Below are 16,881 nucleotides of genomic sequence, written 5' to 3'. Positions count from 1 at the left end.
TATTACATATATTTATATATAACCAAACTTACATAAATAATTAATATACAATTAATTATAATTAATATAAAATGTCAATGATCATATAATTGGTATAAAATATTATCACATTAATTTAATTAATTAGTATTTATTGTATACTACTATGATATATTATTACATAATGACAATAAAATAATAAAATAGGTTGGCCAAAAAGTTTGTTTGGGTTTTTCTGTAAGATGTTATGGAAATATATAGTATTGATCTATAATTAATATATTAGTATATAATATATTGATATTATTATGGAGTATTGTAAATTGAGATACCACAGAAGACAATGTACAAGGTGTTTTAATACGCTTTTTTCATTTATGTAATCATCACTGTAACCTAACTAGACAGGTGATACACCCATTTGTTCACTTGAGGAAGTAGAGGCATCTCAAGAGGCCAAGGTCCAGTAGTACCCAACATTTGAGTAGCTATTGTAGACGATGATTAAAACTAACTGAACGTCCTCAAGTGGTGTCTTCAAATATACCAACTTTCAACTGATATGCTGAATTCCACCTCTGTTGTTGTTAGTGGTGAGCCTAATTCAGAACTTAACCATGCTAGGTCATCAGACAAGAGTGAGGGTCATCTCCATCTACCAGAACACTCCAGGGCCAACTTCTTCCCTCTCCCTCACTAGTGAGAGAAATTCATCATCATATCTCTACTTGGGGCTACAGTGTCATCTATTTCTTCTTCTTTGGTCTCTAGTAAAAATAATAAAATAATTTTTAAATGCCTTAATTTTTTGTAATCGTTTCAGGGGCCTTTCAGACTCGTCATCTTATTTGAGCATGCAACAACCCTAAGAATGAGGTAGACTTTGGATAGCTCTATGTGGTTTTCAACAATCATTTTATACCCCAATAAATGACACCCCAAAATATAAAACAACATATTGCCACCTCCCCCCTTCTGTTCTTGAATTTTGACCTCTGATGTCCTTCAATAACTTAAGCAGGGAAATCCTAGCCAGGCTGCCAGGGTCCTTTAGAAGCTTGTAGACTTTCTGCCACATTTAGAAGTTAATCTAATCTTATGAACTTGGTCTTAAAGTCCTGTGTGATCTGGCCCCTTCCCATTCCTACAGCCTCTGTCTCTTGCTCACTCTGTTCAGTCACACTGACTTTTAGTTCCTTGCATTCACCAAGCCCTTTTCCAACCTGGATATCTCTTCCATGAATACCTCCCTGCTCTCACCTCTCAGGCATCTCTCCTCCCGCGAGTCCCCTTTTGCATGGCTGACTCACCTCCTTGGGTTCTCAGCTCAGAAACGGTGTCACTGTCACTAAATTTAAATGCTCCTTCCCCCATCCCAACCACTATCACACTGATCTATTTTATTTCCTTCCTGGTACTTATCACCATCTAATATTATCTTATCTTTGAATGTGCCTACTTTGGTATTGCCTATTTCCCATATGATATGAGAGCAGGGGCCTTATTTGTTCTATTTCATTCTTGCACTGCCAGCTCAGAATGGGGTCTGGCTCATGACAGCACTTATTTAAGTACTGCTGAATTAAGGGCATTGTGATAGTTTCTCATATTTTTTAACATTGAGGATAAATTCCTCATGAGTTCATTCCTCCCCCCGGCCCCAACCTGCTAATGGCCCTTACTTTTGGCTTTTACATACCCGGTCCATTGTCTCAAAAATGCTCGTGGCTGCTGCACGGCCCGCTGCAAAGGCTTCCAAACAGGAAGAGGCATTGCCAAGATTTAAAGCTCCTACTATGACACTGAGGAAAATCTGTAATAAAAAGAAATAAACATAGTTTTCATCAGTTTGCAAATAGTCTTCACTGTCATTTGGGCTGCCCATGTGAACTCAAAGATTTCTCAGAAATGTTCTTCTGTGGGAGTTTGAAAGCTAAATAGCTCTTTGGAAACACTAGGAACAGTTTTTGTTCTGCAAAGTATCTCCAATTTTTCTACTGTTTTGATTTAAAAGACTACATTATTTTTGATTGAACATCACTATTCTACAAAGAAGAACATGTTTTTACATCAGTAAGAGGTCTAAGCAAGGCAGCATATAGACACTGAGTGGGTTAGAATAGTGATACGATAATTGATTGATTATATAAACAGCCTTATAATGTTAAAGACTTCTGGTTAAAGGGTTGTTGAAATGATAAAGACACTGTGATTAGCTTGATTGTTCTAGAGACTGGTACCTGCAAAATATGCCTACTGCTACTGCTACTGCTATATTCCTGCTACTAGTGAACTAGTTTTTAGGATAACTACTGCTATACTACTACTAGCAATAATAACAATAATAGTAAGGTATGTGTTTAAGTGCTCTACTCGTATTACTTCATTTAATCCTTACAATAGAAGAGGAAACAGAGGTGTATGGAGGCTGCCTAACTTACCCAATATCTCAACATGTATTAAGGGGTAGAGCATGATTTGAATCCAGGCTCTTGATTGACATTTTGTCCAGCTCCCAGGCTCATCTACTGCTGCTGCACACAAGTGGAGTGGCCAGGTTCCTGTGCAGAGCTGGGGAAGCTCTTCTTTGACTCACCAACCTGGCCATCTCATTAAGTTAGGGGAAGGCTACCTGATCATGATCAGATGTTCCTACCCAACAGCACTCTGTTTTTTTTGTTTGTTTGTTTGTTTGTTTTTTAACATCTTTATTGGAGTATAATTGCTTTACAATGGTGTGTTAGTTTCTGCTTTATAACAAAGTGAATCAGTTATACATATACATATGTTCCCATATCTCTTCCCTCTTGCGTCTCCCTCCCTCCCACCCTCCCTATCCCACCCCTCTAGGTGTTCACAAACCACCGAGCTGATCTCCCTGTGCTATGCGGCTGCTTCCCACTAGCTATCTATTTTACGTTTGGTAGTGTATATATGTCCATGTCACTCTCTGACTTTGTCACAGCTTACCCTTTCCCCTCCCCATATCCTCAAGTCCATTCTCTAGTAGGTCAGCACTCTGTTTTTAATCAGTGCTGTTTATAAAGAGGCAAAGAGGCAATTCCTCACGTTGGCCTCTAGTAGAAGCACAAGACTTCACCCTTTCAACCAAAGAATGAGCTTTAGTCACGTGACTCACATAGAGGCTGTTTCGTTGGCCACCATCTATTGAGGACTGGAGTTATTTTCTGAGGTAAAATAAAGGTTGGCACCTGCATGAATGTAGTCTTTTTCGGGTAATCAAATGAACATAGTCTGTGGTGGTTTCATGAGCTGGATTCTTCCCACGGGTTATAGCACATCAGGGCAAAATACCTGAGTCCCTCCCCATTCTCTTTCTCCCTTATGGCTGGACCATGGGGCTTCTCAAAGCCAGTCAGGCATCTCCTCCCTCTCAGTAACCTCTTTATTCCATATATCCGGATGCTGTGGGCCAGCCCCTTCTTGCCTTCTCCCTGAATTCCCTATTCTATGCATGGGGACAAACATTCTCTCTTCATCTGTCCTTCATCTGTCCTAATCTGTCCTTTTCCTTAATTATGGCAGGTACTTCCTCGCATTGGCAGATTACTTATTCTCTCAAGCCCCAGTAGTTGATTATCTGTAACACAGGGATAATGATTGCCTATACCTCAAGGGATTGTTATGAGAAGTAAATGATAATGTGTGTAAAGGTGATTAATCCAATGTCAGCCACATAAATAATAGTGATGATGATGATGAAAGAAGTGAGATTCCACACTTAGGAAGTGAGAAGATGAACAGACAGAACAGTACTTGTGGTCTAATTTGTGTTAAGACCACCCTCATTAGAGGTCTTTTTAACTGAGCAAAAGAAGCCTTCCACATGTCCTCGTTCAGGGGTCAGTAAACACTTTCCATAAAGGGCCAGTTAGTAAAGATTTTAGGCTTTTTAGGCCATATGGGCTGAAGCAATTATTCAACTCAATTCCTCAACTATGTAGTACAAAAGCAGTCATAGACGGTAGGAAATGAATGACTGTGGCTATGTTCCAATAAAACTTTATTTACAAAAACGGGCCACAGTCTGGATTTGACTTGTGGGCCATGGTTTGCTGATTCTAGACCAACTCACTAGTGGCCTGAACTGAAGTTTGGAGTCAAACCCTCGCTCAGCCTGGCTTTGCAAACACTACCTCCAGCGAACATCTCTCTCGGGGTCCTCAGGGAAAGAGGGAGTGAGACAGACAGAGGTACACATCCTAATACCATCGCAGTAGCTAGCACACATCATTTCTCACCCCAAATATCTCACTCTTCAGCCCTGTGGACTGCGGTGTGGGAAGAGGGAGGGCAAAAGAGACCTCTGGGGAATAATTTATCTGTGGGTGTGCTGTGCTGGAGAAAAGGGGATCTGTTATAGAAAATAAACTTATGGTCACCAAATGGGAAAGGGGGGAGGGATAAATTAGGAGTTTGGGATTAATGGATACACATTACTATATATAAAATAGATAAACAACAAGGTCCTACTATATAGCACAGGGAATTATATTCAATATCTTGTAATAACCTACAATGGAAAAGAATCTGAAAAAGTATATATATATATATATATATATATATATATATATATATATATATATATATATATATATATATATATATATATATATAAAACTGAGTCACTTTGCTCTACACCTGAAACTATCACAACATTGTAAATCAACTAGAGTTCAATTAAATAAGTAAAAAAATAAATTAAATAAAAAGGGATCTGTGGCCCCTTGGAAGAGATTCAGAAACAGGAAAACAGTAGTTAATGAGTCAAGCCTCAGAGTCACAGAGATCTGAGCTCAAATCCCACCCTGTGCTATCTTGCATATATTTCTCAACCTCATGGCTCCATTTCATTTTTAACTGGTAGCATAATTACAGAATGGCATCAATTACAGAATGAAGTTGTGAGTATTACACATGGTAATTACATTAAATACTTCACTCAGTGCTTGACACCTTGTATACACTGAATAATGTTCCTCTCTATAACTGCTGTTACTTTTTTATTATCGAGTCCTGAAACTTAAGAGGGGCATGAAAGAGCAACCATCAGCACCATTCAGTTCCCTTTCATCTTTTTTTCGTAATAGATCATAGAGTATGTTTTTTGTCCATGTACAAGTGATACTAATTACAGTCATTTATGTGAAATACTTACCACTTATGCCCAATTACCGTGCAGCCAATAATGATTTTGTGCATCACAAAATGTGTTAGATTAACCTAATTGTTAATTAGTTTAATGTATTAAAAACACTCAACTCAGCTTATGCAAACTCAGCCTTCATAGTTTGTTGCTCAGAGCATGGCCAAAAAAGTGCATGCACGCTCAAGAGAAAGAGAGAGAGGGAGAGAGAGAACCAGAAAGGGAATGCTTACCAATGATTATACTGTTAAAGAATGTCGCTCATCTTCCCGAAGAAAAGTTTCTTAAGATGTAAGTGGAGGCTTGCAAGGAAAAGTTTAGGAAAAGGAGGTGAGGTTAGTTATTGATGATTAAAATGTTAGAGACACATAGTATGCCATGTCTGCACATAGTAAGTACTCAAGGAATATCAGTTGAGAGAAGGAATTATCTACAGAAGGTATAGAGTAGCCTATAATCCAACAGGCAGGAAACTTGAAGGTGAGAACTTGTTAAATGAGTTAAACAAGGATGCCATTAGACCAAGGTGGCTTTAATGCCACTTAATGTAGCAGCCTACATAAGCGATCAGAACCTAAGCCTGCATGCCTCAAGGCGAAGAAATCAAAACCTAAGGACAACCAGTCATGAACAGCCAATTAGGCTTTCCCCAATAAGGCAACTACTTAAGCTACAGTCGATCAAATAATTTCTGTGCTTTGCTTCCTCCTCTTCTCTATAAAAGTCTTTCCCCTAGCTTTTATTAATAGACCCCCTCTAACCACTTCTGGTTTGGTGTGCCCAATAGGAGTGATTTTTTCTCAAACAAACTTTTAAAAATTTTAATATGCCTCAGTTTATCTTTTAACAGAACCATAAAATTGGATCTTCACTGGAGAGAGTTACCAAGGGTAACTCAGTGGTAATTCAGTGGTTCCAACTGGAATTGTGTATTTTCAATTTACCATTTTTTCATTTTTCCCTCTGAACTGTTATTTGTGCACACTTCTGTCCCCTCCTTGCAGGCAAGGAATCAAAAGAAGGATGTCTTTTCTCAGGGCATATCTTTCTGCAGAGCGAGCAGATACAAGCTGCTGAGACTAAAGTCAACTACTGGTATTTCTAGTTTGGTCAAGTTGAAAGTTCTTAAGAATCATTAGGTCAATAAAGACAAAGGACTTTATAGTCAGATTTTAGACCTGCAGTACTTTCACTGGCTTTTCAAATGTGCAAAGCTATATTAAAAGTTATTAAGAAAGTGGTTAAAAAAAAAGTGTGAAAAGAAAAAAAGAAAGTGGTTAAATTATGATAATAGTAACACTTTCCATCTATGCTATCCCTTTAAGGTTTACAAAACATTTTAACATGATTTATCATATTTAATTTTTTTAAACAAACTTCAAGTGATGCCAGCTGTTTATCTTTCAAAGAAAAACTGAATTTTAAAAAGTCATTCTTAGTGTATTACCATGCTCTTAATGAAATAAAGTCAGTGCCTTAGAATGATTATGGTGTGACCCCTAATAATCATTTCTATTTGCAAATGAAATTTCTATTCAACTTTCCCTAGAGATGTATTTATATAAAAGCAGTAGGTCTCAAATTGCAGGCTTCTGGCTAGCAAATTTCTGGTGCACAAAATTTTGGTATTTTGCATTATTTAATTGATGCCTGTCCTACCTAGAATCTGGAGCCAAAATATTTGTTTTTAAGAATCTTATATGAAACCACTTCCATGCTTTTTAAATTAATATAATTTATTGAATAACTAACAGACCAAATGGAACATATATTTCATGTTTTACCTCCCTGACCTCATGGAGCTTACTGTGTGAGGGTGGGAAGGGACAGGAACAAATGTAAATAAATGCAAGTGTTCAGATTCATTCAAGGACTCTGAAGGAAAAGTTCAGCAAACCATGCAGGAGAATAAAAGATTGGGGGACTTCCCTGGTGGCGCAGTGGTTAAGAATCCGCCTGCCAATGCAGGGGACACGGGTTCGATCCCTGGTCTGGGAAGATCCCACATGCCGCGGAGCAACTAAGCCCGTGTGCCACAACTACTAAGCCTGCGCTCTAGAGCCCGCGAGCCACAACTACTGAAGTCCGCGCGCCTAAAGCCCCTGCTCCGCAACAAGAGAAGCCACCGCAGTGAAAAGCCCACTCACCGAAACGAAGAGTAGCCCCCGCTCGCCACAACTAGAGAAAGCCTGCACACAGCAACGAAGACCCAACGCAGCCACAAATTAATTAATTAATTTAAAAACAAAAAAAAAAGAATAAAAGATTGGATAAGCATGGAAGACCTGACTGGGGAAGTGCCATCCAGTTGGGAATTTGAACAATGACAACAGTCTAACTGTAAGAAGAGGCGCTGTAAGCTAAGGAGGAAAGGTGAGCGGGAGGAAGAGCTTTCCCTGACTCCATCCACACCTGCTATTCACTGTCGAGGTCCCTGTCCTCTGTAGCATATAATACCATCGTCATTACGCATTATGTGATTATTTATTGTTTAGCTTCCCTACTAAACTGTAAATTCCATCAAGGCAAATATCACATTTCTTTTGCTCACTATTGAATTCTCTACACTTTGTATGAGTCTGGCATATAGTAGATGCTCTACAATTAATTCTTGAAAGGACAACTGAAAAGATACTGGAAATTAAAGTAGCCAAGGCATTAGTTACAGCATGGCTACAGTGCAAGGGAGAAATAAAATATACTTGTCTTACCTGTTCAGTTGAGGATATTATTGGCTTTGTATTTTAGTAACTATGAGTGAGTGTATTTAACAACTATGTCCATTAGCACATATCTTATGCCATTTATTAAGCTCAACCACATAAGCTGTTAATTTTTAGCTAGGAGATCCCTGACTTTCCATTTTCATCTTTTGGACTCAATCAGAAAAATCATTGTTTTACAGCTATAAAATCTTCCGTTGATTGGAAAGCATGAAATCACGAGTCTCATGAAGTCAAATGCTCAGCATCCCTTTACTATAAAAGGCATTAAGTATTGCTGTTTCAACAGATGGACTCCATCAAATCGTTGAGGCTTTCCTCCTTCAAACACTAACGGGATAAACAGAATGCCTTCACTGTGGACTTTTCTGAGATACCGGCAGGAAATGTTCTATCTAGGTCATCAAGATGGAAGTACCTGGACAAGGGTTCCTGCTGTATATTCTCCATCATCCAGGACGAGTCTGGAGCCGTACCAGAAGGCCAGAGCGTAACACAAGAAGATGAGACACCACATGAATCCAGTAAAGAATCCCATCACTATCCCTTTTCTAATTCCCCAACGCTGGGCAAACACAAGATTTTTCTCATACCTGTGAAGAGAAGACATTTGAGTCTATTTCAGCAACAGCAATAGCAGTAGCAGCAGTTCAAGTTAAAATGTTTAAAACAGGCCACAACGCAGTGGTTTTAATCAATGATTATAAAATCATTCCAAACACAGGGCAGCTTTAGGGAAAGAAAACAACAATAACGCCTGTGCAGTTCCTTAAAATTTGCTTCAACCTGGCAATGACAATGTGTTGAAAGGATGATGTCTAACAAAGCCTCATAGTTGATTACTTCTTGGATGAGTACAGTGGGGTAAGCTTTGCCCCAAGAGAAAAGAATTCTCAACACAAATGTTTGACCATGAGGGATCTAGTATTATTTGTGTTTGAATTCTCTCATTAAGTCACATGACATGAAAGATAATATCTTCCATAGTGGAGGAAATATGCTAATGCAATTTTTTATGAGAAGTAAGGTAACCACTTCACAAACAAAAGAAGCAAAAGAAAAAAAATGAAAAGAGGATAATCAGAGGTTGTAAATTCTATTCTCTTTTTCATTTGGTGAATTTGGTAGCAACTGAGAATGTGATCATACTAGATCTACAACATATGAAATAGAAGTTTAGTTAAGTTGGTGGCTGTTTTATAAAATCAGTACCTGGCACCTGATAAGCACTCAACAAATACTAGATAAATGGAAGAATAAATAAAATCAAAGTTTTGACAACTGTGTTGTTTTGGTCATTTAGGTTTTGATTTTCATTAACAGTTAATCTCTTAGAATGATGGTCTATAATATATCAATGCTAAATTTTATTTGATTAAATGGAAATCTTAGACTTAAAAAGAGCATATAGTACAGTAGCTGAATAAAACACATTGAATAAAAAAGTGCTCAATAAAAATGTGCAAAATTGTATTTTAGATCAGGTAGGCTTTTCCTTAATGTCAGAAGACAGTGTTTTAGACTGGCATGAAGTATGGTGTGTGTACACACACCCCATCAGAGTTTGAAACAAATATCCAACCTAAGATGGCTTTCTAAAAGCCACCAACTGCAACATCTTCAAGAACACAGAGCTAAAGGCTTGGGAGTCTTTTGTAGGTGCTTTGACCAATCTAATTGCTTAGCTTAGCTACCTCTTGAACAAAAGCTCCCTCAGGGTACCATAGCAAGGTGAATCTGCCACTTTATACAAAATGGGGAAGATTCAGGATAGTATGCAGATCAACAAAATTCAGGAAAGTGGCAGACATTTCAATTAACTAACCTTTCAACCTCTTTTTTCTCACCACCATAAGCAGCCACTGTTGGAATAGATGAGATGACTTCATCAGCCACTGCCCCTGCTTTGGCATAGGCCCTCAATTCATGGTCTGTAAACTTGGACACACTCTGAAGTCCAAATGAAAAAAATAAAATGTGAAGACCAGATAATCAGGTAAGTCACTCCGCCATTCACTGATTCATCTAGCAGAGCAAACATGTAGCACAGTTTCATACAAGACTAGATTCCCATTGGAACAGCGTTTACCGAGGAAAGAATTTGGTCCAAGTTTGAGCCGTGTTAAGCCTCATCCATGGGTGTTTGATTGTTGACATATCAAAATGACTCCATTAAAAGTCAGCCTCAACAAAACTTCTCACAGAGTATGTCCTAAATAGGGCATTCTATGTGACCACAGTGTTTCAGTCATCATATTAATGATGTTTTCAAGTCAAACCATGTCAGAGTTCATTGCTATTGTCCAAAGGCCATGCCACAGTTTACAGACAAATACCAGGTGCAAAGACCAGAGGCCCATGCAGGTGTCATATTCATTAGAATATAGAATAAGGGAGAGGTTCTGAGCATGCAAAGGCATGATGCAGCAGAGGTAATTCCATAGGAGAAAGCTTCAGATAAATATTACACCACTTGACTCAACTGTAGGGACCCAACTAACTAGTTTTGCTTTTTGCAAAAGGAAAGAAAAAGACATTGCACTTAATATTAAAGTTAGTTTTTCTAAAATTGGACCTGGATTGAGTCCTAGTTAGAATCAACCACCAAAGACTTCCCTGGCACAGATTAAGAAACAACAAGGGGAAAAAGCAAATGTTGTGAAAGATTAACTGACTCAGAAACCTAAAAATATATATAGTACCCAGACTAAGGGGGTTTATCTTCCAAGTTTTTCCGAACTTTTAGCAGCAAAACCCATATCAAACAAAATCTTAGACAGAATTTTAACATATAAGTAAAAGTGGTATTTTATTACAATATATTTATTTCACAAGTCCACATTTTATAAATCTTGTGAATTGAAAGGCAACAATAAAGGAAAGTAAGGCTATTTTAATCAACATTAAAATTTGACTTTGGGTGGTATGGCAGTTTTTACCACAATCCTCTTCTAATTTACTTCTGAAATATGTAATGAGCATAGTAATGAGAAAATTAAGTAGTTGCGAATGTTATCAGTTTTTATTGTAATGGCACATTAAAGAATCTTTTGATACTTCAATTAAACTGATAAAGGAACTTAAAAGATGTATATTGGGAAATATCTAACAGTTGTTCATGTTTCCCATTGTAGGTATATAAAAGTCATACAAAGGCATACAAAACCCACAATCAGTTCTAATATGTCATATTCTAATATGTCATATATTGCCCCCTCCACCTTTTTTTGTCCTGCTTTTGAATTGAGCTTAGTGAAATTGCTCGTATCATTTTACACAAACATGCACACACCTGAATTCAAGAAGAAACAAGTGCAGAGCTACAACATTCCAAATCGGTGACACATTTACAAGAAGTTGAAATATGGACACTGAGACGACAAGAGAAAATGTGCTTTGAGCCTATTTGAAATCAACTTAACCAGTTTATGTTGTTGGTCTCCAACATGTTAAGACATGACATATGATCCATTTGAGTGTGAATATTAATCTTTTGTGGGTTTGAAGAAAGAGATTAAATTTTTTTGGAGGGAAAAAAATGCTGAATCAAATGTTTGCAGGCTCCCCAGTGACCCTCTGTGGAAGTTGAGGTTTCCCTGGAGTGCAGCTGGAAAGCATTTGGTAGGAAAGACTCTTGTAAAACTTGCATGATTTGGTGGATTGGGAAAAAAATAAAAGCTAGTATCTCTTTAATAATTAATTCTGTGCCAGATGCCATGCTAAGTGCATAACATGGATAATGCCTTGAGTCATCACAATGACTTTGGGAGGTACTAACCTTATTTTAAAGATGAGGAAACTGACATTTTGACAAGTTGAACATATCTTTCTTTTTTTTTTTTTTTAAACATCTTTATTGGAGTATAATTGCTTTACAATGGTGTGTTAGTTTCTGCTTTATAACAAAGTGAATCAGTTATACATATACATATGTTCCCATATCTCTTCCCTCTTGCATCTCCCTCCCTCCCACCCTCCCGAACATATCTTTCTTGAGCCGGGTGGTAGAGCCAGGTGGTGACCTAGTTAAGTGGAATGAGCTCTTTGCTATTGTCACTCTGTATTACTTGGGAAACGTTTGAGTAATACAGCCAGTGGAGTGTAGAGAGTATTTTGCTAGAAAATACAGTCATGGAGATCGGTACCTGTTGCTCAATGATGTGAATGTGTGTGCAGCTTTTCACTTAAATTCTATTCTCATTTACAGCAAATTATTAGTGTGCCTGATCCCATGACCTGTTATCTAATGTGGCTGCTCTAAAAGTAAAATAGAATAATTTCTCAATCCTTGGGAGTGTTTTTTAACTGGGATGACCCCAAATTCCTACTCCTCTACTTTTCCTTGGCCTGCATACCTGGGGAATGGAAACTGTGACTGGGATACTTCTCTGAATGGGTCAGATAACCCTCTCTCTGAAACTGATCAGATGGAGTGGAGAACACATTGCAGTTGCAGAAATCTCTTTTATTTGTTGGGCCTTTCTGAGGGGAGCATCTGAACTTGGGAGACCACGGGAAGCCACAGGCACACTGCAGAGTGAGTGGGGATTTAGAATCAGGTTTCCTTGAATTTGAATCCTATTCTGTCATTCACTGGCTGTGCAGTTCCAGACAAGTCCCTTTACCTCTCTGAGCCTCCATTTCTTATATTTAAAATGGCATTAATACTTTATAAGATTGTTGTAAAATTAGAGATCATGTCCTTGAGGCTCCTAACAGTGCCTGGCAAAATAGTAAATATTCAATTAATGTAGCTGTTATTGTTATTAATACAATAATATTTGTGTTATTAAAACATTATTAATCCCTAATCTAATAATGGAATGTTATTTGATACTGAGTAATAATCAAACAAAATAAATCAAAATGATCAAAATGATGTTGACTAAATGTACTCAGGAGAAGGGAATCAAGCTTCACATTTTTGGCTGTTTCTCAGTGCAAAAGTCTTCCCATGGAGAGAAGTGAGAAGACATTCTTACCAGACCAATGATGGCTGCTCCAATCCCAATGAGAGGGCTGACAGAGATAATAACCAAGGTCAGTTTCCAACCCCGGTAAAATCCCAGCAGGAACCCACAGATGCTCGTGGTCATGCGCTGAATGAAAATGGCCATTTGGTCGGCAATGGCATCATTGATTTTGTTAATATCACTAGAAACAAGAGAGGCTTTGGTCACTAAAACTGAATTTGGTCGATTCAATTCAATCTTGCTGAGAAAGTACAATCTTTCCTTTCTAAACACTCCTATTTCTGTACCCCATTGCCCTTGGGAAACTTAATAGCTTCTCACATCTTGGAAATTTTGCTGCAGCTTGGGAGGGCAGCAAGCCTCTCCCCTCAGAGCCAAGGGAATGTGTCCTTAATCCAGTTTTCCTGACTGGTGTTCATTCAACATGGGCAAAGACTTTTGGAAACCCTCTTATTTGTCTCTTTCTTTCTTAAAGCTAATATCCTTGGTTTGTCCTAAACAGCCCTTCTTTCCTTTATACCTGCTAAATCTTTTCAGCCTCAAGGTTCTACTCACATACCACCTATTTCATTAAAATTTATATAATCCCCCAGGGAGAAGTAATATCTTCTTTCCTGTGTTTCCATAGCAATGTAATTAATCTGTATACATGTGTATATAATTATTGCTTTCTGCTTATAGGCAGTATAGAATTGTGGTTAACAGCACAGACTCTGGAGTCAGACTCCGAATTTAAACACAAGCTCTTCTTGGGCAAGTTACTTAGCCTTTCTGTGTCTCAGTTTCCTCATCTATAAAATGCAGATAAAAACAGAACCTACCTCAGTCGGTAGCAGTGAGGATTAGTTAATACACGTAAAGTATTGGGTTGGCCCAAAAGTTCGTTCGGGTTTTTCTGTAACACATGGAAAATCCGAACGAACTTTTTGGCCACCCCAATATGTAGACCAGTGCCTAGTATATAGTAAGCAATCAATGTATGTTAGCTCTGATTATTTGCTTGAACCCTTTATCCCTCCTACTAGGCTGAAAGTTCCTTGAGATCAGGAGTTCTGTGGTATATCTTTATGCCTTGCATAGGGTAAGTGCTCCAGAGTATTGGTTGACTATAATTACACTAAATTCATATTCCTGTGAACATTCCCATAATCTCTAGTCCAGATGGAGCAAACAAGGCTCAGGACTTGATAGCAAAAAAGGACCTTAGACATTACAGCGAGATTACACAATTGTATTCTAGCAAGGTTAAGTATCTGTTCAAGGTCAAAGTAAGTAAAGGGCAGAATGAGTGCTGGAGTCTAGGGGCCCCCAACATTCAGTCTGCTTTTATCTTCACTACACTACCCACTAACTGTCTTTCATGGGACCTCAAACTTAAATTCAACACGATTCAATGATTCTCATTACTCAGGGCTCATTCAAAAATTATGGGCAGGGTCGGGGGGGGGGGCACTATTAATGACCCAAACTAGTATTTAGGTGTAAACTGGATTTAAATCTAGTTTTTCAGTTTGAATCTTTCTCAAACTATTTTGATTTTTTTTTTTGTTTTTGTCATTATATGTGGAAATTATGTCAACAGACAAAGCAAGATAATTCTTTCTAATCATATTGTTTTCCTTATGGGTACATAGATTGTGACATTCCTCAATTTCTTCTTTCAAGATCAAATAACCCTACATCCTTTAAACTCTCTTCTATAACACTTCATTTCTAGTATTTTAGTCCAGGACCTACAAACCAAATTATAGTATCCCGACTTTCAATTTTTAATAGTCATTTTGGAGGAGCTTCAAGATGGCGGAAGAGTAAGACGTGCAGATCACCTTCCTCCCCACAAATACATCAGAAATACATCTACATGTGGAACTGCTCCTACAGAACACCTACTGAATGCTGGCAGAAGACCTCAGACCTCCCAAAAGGCAAGAAACTCCCCACGTACCTGGGTAGGGCAAAAGAAAAAAGAAATAACAGAGACAAAAGAATAGGGACGGGACCTGCACCAGTGGGAGGGAGCTGTGAAGGAGGAAAGGTTTCCACACACTAGGAAGGCCCTTCGCGGGCAGAGACTGCGGATGGCAGAGGCGGGAAGCTTCGGAGCCACAGAGGAGAGCGCAGCCACAGGGGTGTGGAGGGCAAAGCGGAGGGATTCCCGCACAGAGGCTCGGCGCCGAGCAGCACTCACCAGCCCGAGAGGCTTGTCTGCTCACCGGCCGGGGTGGGCAGGGGCTGGGAGCCGAGGCTCGGGCTTCGGAGGTCGGATCCCAGGGAGGAGACTGGGGTTGGCCGCATGAAAACAGCCTGAAGGGGCTAGTGCGCCACAGCTGGCCGGGAGGGTGTCCAGGAAAAGGTCTGGAACAGCTGAAGAGGCAAGAGGCTTTTTCTTCCCTCTTTGTTTCCTGGTGCGCGAGGAGAGGGGATTCAGAGCGCCGCTTAAAGGAGCTCCAGAGTCGGCGCAAGCCGCGGCTATCAGCGTGGACCCCAGAGACGGGCATGAGACGCTAAGGCTGCTGCTGCCGCCACCAAGAAGCCTGTGTGCAAGCACAGGTCACTCTCCACACCGCCCCTCCCGGGAGCCTGTGCAGCCCGCCACGGCCAGGGTCCCGTGACCCAGAGACAACTTCCCCGGGAGAACGCACGGCGCGCCTCACGCTGGGGCAACGTCACACCGGCCTCTGCCGCCGCAGGCTCGCCTCGCCTCCTCCGTACCCCTCCCTCCCCCCCGCCTGAGTGAGCCAGAGCCCCCGAAGCAGCTGCTCCTTTAACCCTGTCCTGTCTGAGCGAAGAACAGACGCCCTCAGGCGACCTACACGCAGAGGCGGGTCCAAATCCAAAGCTGAACCCCGGGAGCTGTGGGAACAAAGAAGACAAAGGGAAATTTCTCCCAGCAGCCTCAGGAGCAGCGGATTAAATCTCCACAATCAACTTGATGTACCCTGCATCTGTGGAATACCTGAATAAACAATGAATCATCCCAAATTGAGGAGGTGGACTTGGGGAGCAATGATATATATATTTTTTTCCCTTTTTCTCTTTTTCCGTGTGGATGACAGGCTCTTGGTGCTCTAGCCAGGCGTCAGGGCTGTGCCTCTGAGGTGGGAGAGCCAAGTTCAGGATGCTGGTCCACAAGAGACTTTCCAACTCCATGTAATATCAAATGGCGAAAATCTCCCAGAGATCTCCATCTCAACGCCAAAACCCAGCTCCACTCAACGACGAGCAAGCTACAGTGCTGGACACCCTATGACAAACAACTACCAAGACAGGAACACAGCCCCATCCATTAGCAGAGAGGCTGCCTAAAATCATAATAAGGCCACAGACACCCCAAAACACACCACCAGACATGGACCTGCCCACCAGAAAGACAAGATCCAGCCTCATCCACCAGAACACAGGCACTAGTCCCCTCCACCAGGAAACCTACACAACCCACTAAACCAACCTTACCCACTGGGGACAGACACCAAAAACAACAGGAACTACAAACCTGCAGCCTGAGAAAAGGAGACCCCAAACACAGTAAGTAAAGCAAAATGAGAAGACAGAGAAACACACAGCAGATGAAGGAGCAAGGCAAAAACCCACCAGACCTAACAAATGAAGAGGAAATAGGTAGTCTACCTGAAAAAGAATTCAGAATAATGATAGTAAAGATGATCCAAAATCTTGGAAATAGAATGGAGAAAATACAAGAAACTTTTAACAAGGACCTAGAAGAACTAAAGAGCAAACAAACAGTCATGAACAACACAATAAATGAAATTTAAAATTCTCTAGAAGGGATCAATAGCAGAATAACTGAGGCAGAAGAATGGATAAGTGACACGGAAGATAAAATAGTGGAAATAACTACCTCAGACCAGAATAAAGAAAAAAGAATGAAAACAATTGAGAACAGTCTCAGAGACCTCTGGGACAATATTAAATGCACCAACATTCGAATTATAGGGGTCCCAGAGGAAGAAGAGAAAAAGAAAGGGACTGAGAAAATATTTGAAGAGATTATAGTTGAAAACTTCCCCAATATGGGAAA

General features: G+C 39.8%; 1 protein-coding gene across 2 annotated transcripts in view; it reads right to left on the bottom strand.

The window, feature by feature from the left end:
- The window catches only part of ABCB11 (ATP binding cassette subfamily B member 11), an 89,328-nt gene that overhangs the window by 46,126 nt on the left and 26,321 nt on the right, over positions 1-16,881 (bottom strand). For both annotated transcript variants that reach the window (XM_068543935.1, XM_068543936.1), the window contains exons 7-10: positions 12,852-13,023; positions 9,695-9,819; positions 8,288-8,462; positions 1,679-1,792 (exon numbers count right to left, since the gene is read on the bottom strand). In XM_068543935.1, coding sequence (XP_068400036.1) covers positions 1,679-1,792; positions 8,288-8,462; positions 9,695-9,819; positions 12,852-13,023 — 586 coding nt within the window. The remainder of the gene's footprint in view (positions 1-1,678; positions 1,793-8,287; positions 8,463-9,694; positions 9,820-12,851; positions 13,024-16,881) is intronic.

Source organism: Eschrichtius robustus, chromosome 5, assembly GCF_028021215.1.
Source record: "Eschrichtius robustus isolate mEscRob2 chromosome 5, mEscRob2.pri, whole genome shotgun sequence".
Taxonomy (NCBI): domain Eukaryota; kingdom Metazoa; phylum Chordata; class Mammalia; order Artiodactyla; family Eschrichtiidae; genus Eschrichtius; species Eschrichtius robustus.
Note: the sequence above shows the minus strand (reverse complement) of the source record. Positions and strands in the feature narration are given on the sequence as shown.